The sequence below is a fragment of the Curcuma longa genome, chromosome 6, assembly GCF_044706935.1.
Source record: "Curcuma longa cultivar G26 ecotype Majalengka, Jawa Barat chromosome 6, ITB_CL_G26_1.1, whole genome shotgun sequence".
Lineage (NCBI taxonomy): Eukaryota > Viridiplantae > Streptophyta > Magnoliopsida > Zingiberales > Zingiberaceae > Curcuma > Curcuma longa.
This window is the reverse complement of record NC_133866.1, coordinates 7,460,356-7,470,514: the sequence shown is the minus strand read 5'-3', so window position 1 is coordinate 7,470,514 and position 10,159 is coordinate 7,460,356. Positions and strand designations below refer to the sequence as shown.

General features: G+C 41.1%; 1 protein-coding gene and 1 long non-coding RNA gene across 3 annotated transcripts; one reads left to right on the top strand and one right to left on the bottom strand.

Annotated features, from left to right (window-relative positions):
• The first annotated feature begins 2,460 nt into the window (after positions 1-2,460).
• LOC141830927 (protein HOTHEAD-like) lies at positions 2,461-4,366 on the top strand. The gene is made up of 3 exons (XM_074718375.1): positions 2,461-2,554; positions 2,669-4,157; positions 4,287-4,366. The coding sequence occupies exons 1-3, from the start codon at positions 2,461-2,463 to the stop codon at positions 4,333-4,335; spliced, it is 1,632 nt and encodes a 543-aa protein (XP_074574476.1). The 3' UTR covers positions 4,336-4,366.
• Positions 4,367-5,486: 1,120 nt separating this feature from the next.
• On the bottom strand, positions 5,487-7,916 carry LOC141831189 (uncharacterized). Of its 2 annotated transcripts, XR_012602017.1 has the most exons (5): positions 7,739-7,916; positions 7,577-7,663; positions 7,400-7,489; positions 6,955-7,016; positions 5,487-5,934 (listed from the first exon to the last, which is right to left on the bottom strand). It is a non-coding gene; the product is annotated as an uncharacterized LOC141831189 (long non-coding RNA). The 2 variants fall into 2 exon arrangements; XR_012602016.1 differs by lacking the exons at positions 5,487-5,934; positions 6,955-7,016 and adding an exon at positions 7,043-7,316.
• Between the last annotated feature and the right edge of the window lie 2,243 nt (positions 7,917-10,159).

Below are 10,159 nucleotides of genomic sequence, written 5' to 3'. Positions count from 1 at the left end.
CTCCTAACTTTTCATTCCTCGGACGTCGTGCACGTCCTTTTCGCTCCACCAATGTACTCTTTTGTAGCTTCCGTGTCCCTTGGATGCACTAAGCCTGTCGGCACACTCCCCCGTGCTATCCTTCTCGACCGCTGCGTCTTTCGCTTGGCTTCCTTTACTCCTAAGCTCCTGCACACTTAGACAGCGGGATCAGGCCACAACAGGACCTAACCTAACTGGGTTGATCACATCAAAATCAACCAGGGCACCAACATATAATTCTTCAAGTCCAATAAGAACACCCTGTTCTTAGTCATAGACACTTTAGCGATAAAGTTAGAATCTTGATCTCGTAACCAAAGCATACAATCTTCCATATAAATCTTGTAATTCTTTCCAAAAGTTAACTAATACTTAAGATATTGCTAGTCAATTTTGGAACATAATAAACATAAACATCACAAAGAATTTTATGACCACCATTTGTTGTGTCAAGGAGAATCGTACCTTTGCCTTCAATTTTGATTTTTATATTATCTCCAAAGCTTACAAAACTTTTTTATTTGTATCAAGCTCCACAAATTTACTTTTATCACCTCTCATATGGTTGCTGGCTCCATTATCAAGATACCATGTATTTGTTTTCCTAGTAGAGTCCTCTTTGAGTGTAAGAAACAAGGATTGCTCAACATCATCTTCTTTGTTCTCTATTAGATTTGTCTCTTCATGTTTCATGTTTGAATGACACTCCCAAGCATAATGTCCAAATTTATGGCAAGAATAATATTCAATCTTAGATTTATTTTTTCTATCATCATACCTCATATAATTACTTCTTTATCTAGCTCTTCCATGACGTCTTACAAATGTTTGATTTATTTTATCAAACTGAGAAGGTTGTTCATCTCTCCCTTGACCACGGCCATATATTGAACCTCGACCTCTATCTCGTCCTTGGCCTCTACCTCATCCTTGACCTTTACCTCTATCAGAAACCCCTTCTTTAATCTTCAAGTTAGTCTTTGCTTGTAACATAAGTTCTGATTGTTCTTGCTTTCCACGATTAATCCTTTCTTCATGAGCCTATAATGATCCGTTTAATTCATCAACGATCATGGTCTTTAAATCTTTGAATTCTTCAATTGCAACAACAACATGATTAAACTTTGTGCTAAGAGAATGTAGTACCTTTTCAATCACCCGAATGACAAACATGATTTCTCCAAGTCTCTTCATTTGATTGACAATAGCAAAGACTCTTGTAAAATAGTCAGAGATATGTTCACTCTCCTTCACAAAGAGTGATTCAAACTCAACCCTTAGAGTTTGAAGTCGCACCTTCTTCACCTTATCCACTCCCATAATAGAGTTGTGAAGCATCTCCCACGCTTTCTTTGATGTTGTCTCATTGGCTATCTTCTCGAACATGTCATCAGCCAAACCTTGATGGATGATAGTAAGAGCATGTTGATCTTTCTTTCTTTCTTTCTCTAAAGCATCCTTTTAGTTTTAATGTAGAGTTGCCACATCTAAGGGCTCTTTAAAACCATGCTCAACAATATCTCATACTCCTTTGGATCCGAGTATACCTTTCATTCTAAGTGACCAATTCTCATAATTGAGTTTGATAAGTTAGGTGTATTGGAAAGAAAATGATTTTGATGTCATTGACTCTAATACCACTTTGTTGGAAGATAGTGAGCTCTCAAAAACTTACTAGGAAGACTAGGAAAAGAAGAGGAACAATAGTGCAATATGACTTGTATTGTAAAAGACTTATATTACAAGAAAATAACTTGTTATCAACTTTACATTATATGAGTATTTATACTATTCAATAGATATTTTTAGACCACATATCATTAATTAGATACATAAATTTATTCTATCTAGATACATGAATTATAAGATTTATATTTCACTTGGTTCATATATTTTAAATATTTATTATGGATGTATTCAAGTTTAATTTAACTTCTAATAAAAAAGTTAATATCTGAATATATTTTCTAGGGTACTCGAGTAATAATTCAATTTAACATAGATCATCAGCTTTATCAGGGCTCAAAAGTCACTGATACTAGTCCCTACGCTTCACGCAACATAGTTGATCTTCACTTTGTGACACAATATCGTACTATATAGATCAGCAATTACGTTTAACAACCAGCAGGGTCAATATTAATGACCTCAGATTCTGTTTTTATTTTTTTAATCTTATTGACCTATTCCTTTTTCTATATTTCTTATTTTATTTATCTTCATCTGGAAGTTATAGTCTCCCCACGCGAAACCTTATAGTAATGGTCTTAAACGTAACTAACATATATTTAATCATATTTTATTCGAAGTACGTATTTCTTAACTATTATCTTAGTCAATTATGGCTGTCATTCTTAGCTTATATAAAGTTGAAGGATCAATCCAATACATGCACTGCATTGCAGAAGCTGTTAATTAACTAAGTGCATTTAGTGAATCATGGAGTCGGAAAGTAAAAGAAAGCTCACTTCTGTTGCTGCTGCTGCAATTATTATCTTTTTCTGCTTCAGTGGCTTCTGCTATGCTCAGAACTGTAATGTTTCTTCTTTTCTTAATTGATCAATACTTTTTTTATGATTAAGAGCCCTTTTAATCCATGTTAACTATATATCGTAATTAGTTGTATATGCATGGTTTTTGTGAACAGCGCCACCGTATGGGTTCGTGAAGAATGCGGCAGATGCTCCACGGGTGTCGTACCACGACTATATCATCGTCGGCGGCGGGACAGCTGGTTGCCCCTTGGCCGCCACCCTCTCGGAGAGGTTCGACGTGTTGGTGCTGGAAAGAGGCGGATCGCCTTACGGGAATCCCAACGTTTCCAACCTCGCCTCTTTCGTCGAGAACCTCGCCTACCTCACCCCGACCTCGCCGGCGCAGCGCTTCGTCTCCGAGGACGGCGTCATCAATACACGAGCTCGTTGCCTCGGCGGCGGCACCTGCATCAACGCCGGTTTCTACTCTCGCGCCAGCCGCCTGGAGGTGATGGATATGGGATTGAACCCGAAGCTGGCCGACCAGTCGTTCCGGTGGGTGGAGCGAGAGTTGGTTTTCCGGCCTCAGCTGACGGAGTGGACTTCGGCCTTCAGGGCAGGGCTTCTGGAGGCCGGAGTCACCCCTGATAACGGCTTCACCTACGAGCACTTGGACGGCACCAAGGTCGGGGGGACCACGTTCGACCCAACCGGCCATCGCCACACCGCCGCCGATCTGCTCAAGTACGCCGACCCCGCCAGGATCACCGTGCTCTTGCGCGCCACGGCGCAGAGGATCTTGTTCAGGAACGTTACCGGCCAGCATAAAAACCTGCAGGCGTACGGAGTAGTGTACAAGGACGAAGCCGGCAACATCCACGAGGCCCACCTCAAGGGCTTCTCCGCAGGCGAAATCATACTGTCAGCCGGCGCTCTCGGTAGCCCGCAATTGCTCATGTTGAGCGGCGTTGGCCCCGCGGACCACCTCAAGTCCTTCGGCATCGAGGTGGTCCTGGACCAGCCGATTGTCGGCCATGGCATTGCCGACAACCCGTTGAACATCTTCGCCGTGCCTTCGCCGGAGCCACTGACTATCACTTCGGCTCAAGTCGTCGGAATCCGGCCGGGCTACTACATGGAGTCCTTGACGGGCTCCTTAATCGCAGCGCTTTTGGGAGGCAACTCCCTCCAAGGCGGCGCCGTAATAGTTGAGAAATTGGCAAAGCCTCTCTCCCGAGGATATCTTCGTCTAAAGAATCTCGACCCAGAGGACAATCCATCAGTAACTTACAACTACTTCGCGGAGCCTGACGATCTTAGAACATGCGTGGAGGCATTGCAGACGGTCATGAGAGTGATCGATACCCAAGCGTTGTCCAAATTCAGATATCCCAATCAAACGGTGGAGTACTTGCAGGCTCTCACTGCAAGCTTAGTCGTCAATAACAGAGCAAGAAGTGCGCAAGACGCCACTTCGTTGGAGCAATACTGCAGGGACCTCGTGCTCACCATTTACCATTTTCATGGCGGGTGTGAAGTAGGGAAGGTGGTCGACCATGAGTACAGAGTGATCGGCGTGGATGGGCTGAGGGTGATTGATGGATCCACCTTCAGTTTCTCCCCAGGAACTAATCCTCAAGCTACTCTCATGATGTTGGGCAGGTAATAATCAACTGAATTAGTCATAATAAAATTATACTATAGCGTACGTCTAATTTTGATTATCATAAAAGCATGGCTAATCACTAATGATTGCGCTGCTACTGTTTTTTGTGATGGTGATATTTGTAGGTACATGGGAGTTCTGATAGGAAATGGTGGTGTTGAACCAAGTGACTGATCTTCTTGTTGATATCCAAACATGTTGCCGATCCTCTATTTATTTTCACAATTCTATTTATTTTCATAATAAATGTAATATGATCTATGCTTATTTACTTTAATTCTCCAATAAGACACTAAATTGAACTACTGTATATAAGAGCTAATGAAACCATCATTAGTGCTCCCGGATTAAGATACAATGATAAGGTATTTCGGCCCTGGAGCATGACTGAATTGATTAATACGGGATATACTTATTGAAGTGGATAAGGGTCGTCGAATCTCGACGAAGCCGAGGCAATGCCCTCCTTCGTAGTGACTAACTGTAGTTTCCTTATTTACCTCCTCATATGTTAATTGCAACGTAGAATAGATTAATTTCCTCTAGTTGGAAGAAAATTTTAAAACGTTAACTACGGAGTGACGTGTCATTTTGTATTTTTCGATTTATCCTAATAGTCGATAAAAAAATTTTATGAAACCGAATCGATCGTCTATCTCTAGAATTAATTGATTCAAAAAATTAAATATCTAAATTATAAAAAACATAAAATAATAACAATAAAATCATCATTAGAACAGAAGGCCTTTTAGCCCCGGTAGGCGTCAAAATCACGAACGATGGCTAATCACAAAGGCGTCAAGAAGGCCTTTGCCTTTGTACTGCATCAAGACCGACTAAGATAAAACAATGCTCATTTAGACATTTTCATTTCTAGTGAATTGACTGACCTCTGGCTCAATTGGGGTAACGGGTCGTCTTCATAGCCGATCACGTCCACGATTTTCAAGGGCCATGATAACACCTGGTAATATACAACTACTATAAATTTCTAGAACAAGAAATAACTGTACTAGAAACTTTACTTACAATTTGCTTGGAGAGTTCGTCCCGCTGACTGTCCATCTCACAACCTATGTCAAGTAACCACAATCCGATAAAACGAATACGACCACAAACTCGGAAATAAACATAAGCCTAATAAACTACAGATGAAATTAAACTCCGAAGACTACGAATACGCGATAAATCCGACGACAAATCCGTCCGACAACGAAAACGGACACAAACGCAATGATAAATCCAACGAAAACCAGAAACGGACGCAAATGCAACCGTGAATGCAACGAAAATCCAATAGAAACCTAACCTAAATGAACCTAGACTCTGATACCACTAAATTGTTACGTCCCGGGAGGCCATCCGAAAAATTTCGGCAGTATCTCCCCTGTAACAATGACCTTCCTGAATACAAACAACAATACACAGCCACAGGCGGCTGAAATAAGGGCAACTCGTCCAATAGACATCACAGATACACTACACATGCAAGATAAGGCCTACACGGCCACATAACAACTATCACACGCACAGTTCAACAAATATGCCACAAAAGAAAAACACATACTAAGCGGAAATGCAACCAAACAAAACATACATCCACCAAAACAAATCCGGAATCCACGAATACACTCCAAGTCCATGAATAAAATCCATGCAACCATATCGAATGCAAATAAACTCCGAATAAACCAACCATACTAAAGAAAATCTCCTGAAGTGAGATGGATGCAGTCGGCCGGATCTCCAAGCTTCAAGTAACCTATCTGCTACCTGGGGAGAAAATAAAGTAACCCCAGAGTTTGGGTAGTGAGCATTAGATGCTCAATGGGTACAGAAAATAGTGCATGTAGAGATATCAAAAAGAATAACAAGGACATAGTAACTAGGATAAACATGTATAAAAGAATAACATATACATGGTAGCAGGTATACGAGATATCATGTATCAAGTAATCAAACATGGTATATCAACTGAGACGATACGAAAAGATCAAACTATGCAACAGGTATAGATATCAAGTACATGTAAACATGTATATAATGTCATACAAGTGCAACAATCATAGCAAATAAGTGCAATAATCCACAAGCATATGAATAAAGTAAGCTATGTAATAATCTAACAACAAATGCATGTAATATGCATCAACCATCACAATCAAAATACTAGTCACTATCTGCACTCGTCGTTCCCAGTCACTCCTCTCGGCAATGAAATGGGACGCACAACAGGACATACTGCTCAAACTCCAACAACTGACCACTAAAAATAAGTGGGGAGTGACAATATAGCAGGAGGGCAATGTAGCCAGTCCTGGTCACACCCAACTATAGTGCAACCTCTTACCTATGTGACACGACAACACGATATCAGGTAAGAGCCAACAACAAACAATACCTACAACTAGTTATGGATGTATGATGATCATCTCAACATGTAATAACTAATTTAATTAGCATGCTCAACAGGAATCAGCAGGGGTCAACATAGGTCAATGATACCATGGTTAAGATTATTCTAGTCAGGAATAGATCAGATAGAGATCATACAACAAGTAACAAACAACGAATCAGATGAGTACTAACTGGATAAATTCTACTGAAAACAAGGGTATCAGCATGATATCAAATAGATCATCATAAGATCAAACAACAGGTATCAAGCAGTGATTATCAAGAGTATCAACTAAATACTATCTATAAAGCATGGATATCAACAGAATAGGTAGAAAAGCAACAATACATGCATAGAAAAAGAACTCCTGTATTGACCAAGTACAGGGTACTCACCTGATCTGACGGTCGTCGATAAAGAACCCCCAGAAATATAGGACCACAAATCAATCAAGGTCCTGAAATAAGACAACAATATATCATTCCCTAAAATGACATCGTATCAAACTTACAGTAATTAAACTCTATAGTTTAATTCAACCCATCTAATTTAACCTAATCCCACGGTTAAACGCCACTTAACCACAATTTAATTAACCGGAACACAATCCTTCCTTAACATAGGTCAAACCCAATAAATCTGATTCATCCAACAACTTTAACCCATCCTAACCTTCTGATCCAAGATCAACCTCAACCCCAGCATCCAACAGTAATGAAACAACAATCATGAGTATCAACACCAACCATCCTTAATCCTACATTAATTCCTGATTAATACATAAGAAGCTTCCTACATTAACCTTAAACTATAACCAAATCAAATCAGAGAAAAACTCACCTCTGTTAGACTAATAACCCCAATCCAGCTTCGGTTCTTCCTCCTCACCCTACTACCACCATCCACCAAAACTTCAGCCGAATCAGTTCACTGGTTCAAGCGGTGGAAAGAAGATCAATCAAGATCCAAAATCCATAACTAATCGAAGACATCTAGATCAGAATCAAGAAGACTTACCTCTAGATCTAGTTCCTTTGCCCTAGAACACCTTCGATTCAATTCTTCCTTGCGGTTGGAAATCAACCCCTGATTCAAAACCAAACTCTGCAAATCCGGCAACACTAGATCTAAGCTCAAGAAAACCTAAAAGCAAGAGATCTCAACTTACTTTCCCCTTACCGGTCAGATTCCTCTTCCTCCGGATCGTAACCGCCACCAAGCCGACACTCCACCTTGGTAAGAAGGCAAACCCCCAATCGACTCCACCTCCGGTCGCCGGCTCTTCCTCCGCTCCAGCACCGCTTTGGCAGCTCCACCACTCCGGGCGCGGCGGCGAGAAGCACGAACAGAGGAGCGTTGAAGGTGAACAGAGGATAAAATCGCGTGGCTGAGAAGGGAATCACGGTTTTAACCCAGAGGTCCATTAAGCCAATAGCCCATTAATGTTATTAACCCTTTAACCCTTTTAGATATCTTAGGGTTTAATTAATTAATCTCTTAAATTTTAGGATTAATTTATTTACGAATAAACCTCTAATCTTTCGGTATTTTACATCTATTCCCCTAGACATGCAATATATTTGATCTCTTTCTACAGACCTTTTTAATTAAAGGACCCGCATAATTCTCCATAATCAATGAAATTTTTACTACTAGAGATTTATTATTTTAATAGTATGAAGTCTTTGACACGTATTTCAAAACTTACCACATCATGCTAGTGCTCTGCTTGTAACTTCTTAGATACCATAATGTATCATATATATTGACACATATCGATGTGTTTTGTGCAATCAATTCTTTCGGCCCCTATTTGTACCTTAGCTAAATTGGATTTAAAAGATAAGTGAGGTTAATTGGATCCAATTGGATTCTAATGTGGATTGAATCATAGTTAGATTGGTTTAATTCTGGGTTAGGTTAATTAGGATGGGTTAGATTAACCTAAAAATTTGGGTTAGGATTTACTTAATTGTAAATTTATAAAATAGTGTATTTAGTGTTGTCATATTAATAATTGCAGGACTGTGACTGGTGACCCTATTATATACGGAGTTTTTATATTTTCTGAGGGTTCTGTTATTGATGGTCGTCAGATCAGGTGAGTACTCCTGTGTTTTGGTCAATACAGATCTTATTTAGTGCATGATTTATTATCCGGTATTGATTATCCTATTGTTGTCCTTCTTACACATGCTAGTTATCTTATTGCTATCCTTGTTTCACTTGTTAGTTATCTTGTTAATATCCAAGATTCACTAGTTGCTTGATACATGTCTGTTGACCTTTGATACAATCTATTTGATGTCAATACAGTCTCAATTATGTATCATAAACCTTTGATGATGTATCTTGATTCTATGTTGCTGATACCTGAGTAATTATAGTCATTATTAGTTGAGCTGAGCATCATAACATCATAGCATGTTATTGTTGGCTCTCACTAAGACCATTGTTGATAGTAGTATAGTACGATCGTTGTAGCACTGCCTATGTGGGTGCGATCATTGTAGCACTGCCTGTGTGGGTGCGATCATTATAGCACTGCCTATCTGGGTGCTACCAGGACTAACCCTCCTGGAATACTGCCCCTCCCCCTTGCGTGTAGTTGGTCTGTTGTAGGAGTGGATGTTTCCTATCGTGCATCACACCCCAATTTACTACACAGTGTGGGTGTCTAGGAATGTTGAGTGCAGACAGTGACCAGACAGCCATGAGATAGCTCCCCTGTGATATTTTTTCCACTCCCCACTCACGTGTAGTGGATTGTTGTGGAGTGTGTGCAGTTATCTTGTTTGGCGCCCCAGTGCACTGCCTGTGTGGGTGTCTTGGGATGACAAGTACAGATAGTGACCATGCATGTTGACTGTGATATATGTAACATATGTGTATGTATTTGTTGGTAGATTATTTTACTGCATTATTGTTTACAGCATCTTTGTATGTGACTGTTGCATTTGTTTGATATATGACTGTTGCATTATATGACATGACATGCATTGTTTGAATTCACATGATTCCTATTACCTGTTAAATAGTATGACCTTTTTTCTTATGTATCATTCCTTTTCCTTATGTATCATTTGTAGAGACTGTATATCATTTGTTATCTTTATTGATATATATATATATATATGTTCGAGTTCGGCCGGATTGGGCCGGAATCCGGCCGGAATTCCGGCCGAAACAAGGCAACAGTGCCTGGCGCCACTGTCGGCCGGCATTCGGCCGGATCTCGGCCAAATCACGGCCGAGACCGGCCGCGGTCGACGCGCCTCGGCGGGGCGCGTCGACCGCGGCCGGTTCCGGCCTCGCGATTGGCCGGAATCCGGCCGATTTCGGCCGGAATCGGACAACAGCCGTTGGCCGATTCCGGCCGAAAATCCGGCCGGATTCCGGCCAAATCTCGCGGCCGGAATCCCCAGCCACCGCCGGACCGCCGGCGAGTTGCGGTTCCAACGGGCCCGGTCCGGCGGCCGACGGTGGTCGGACGGGAGAGGACGGCTGAGATTGAACGCGCGATCGGATGAACGGCTGGATTTCGGTGCTCACGGGTGCTCAGGACGACGGTGTCAGGATAGCCGTTTCGTATATATATAT

What these genes read in the sequence shown, in the direction of transcription:
- LOC141830927 (XM_074718375.1), top strand. Translation starts at nt 2,461, where the DNA reads ATGGAGTCGGAAAGTAAAAGAAAGCTCACTTCTGTTGCTGCTGCTGCA. An exon ending in CTTCTGCTATGCTCAGAACT is followed by an intron (nt 2,555 to 2,668) that starts GTAATGTTTCTT and finishes TTTTGTGAACAG; the next exon opens with CGCCACCGTATGGGTTCGTG. An exon ending in ACTCTCATGATGTTGGGCAG is followed by an intron (nt 4,158 to 4,286) that starts GTAATAATCAAC and finishes TGATATTTGTAG; the next exon opens with GTACATGGGAGTTCTGATAG.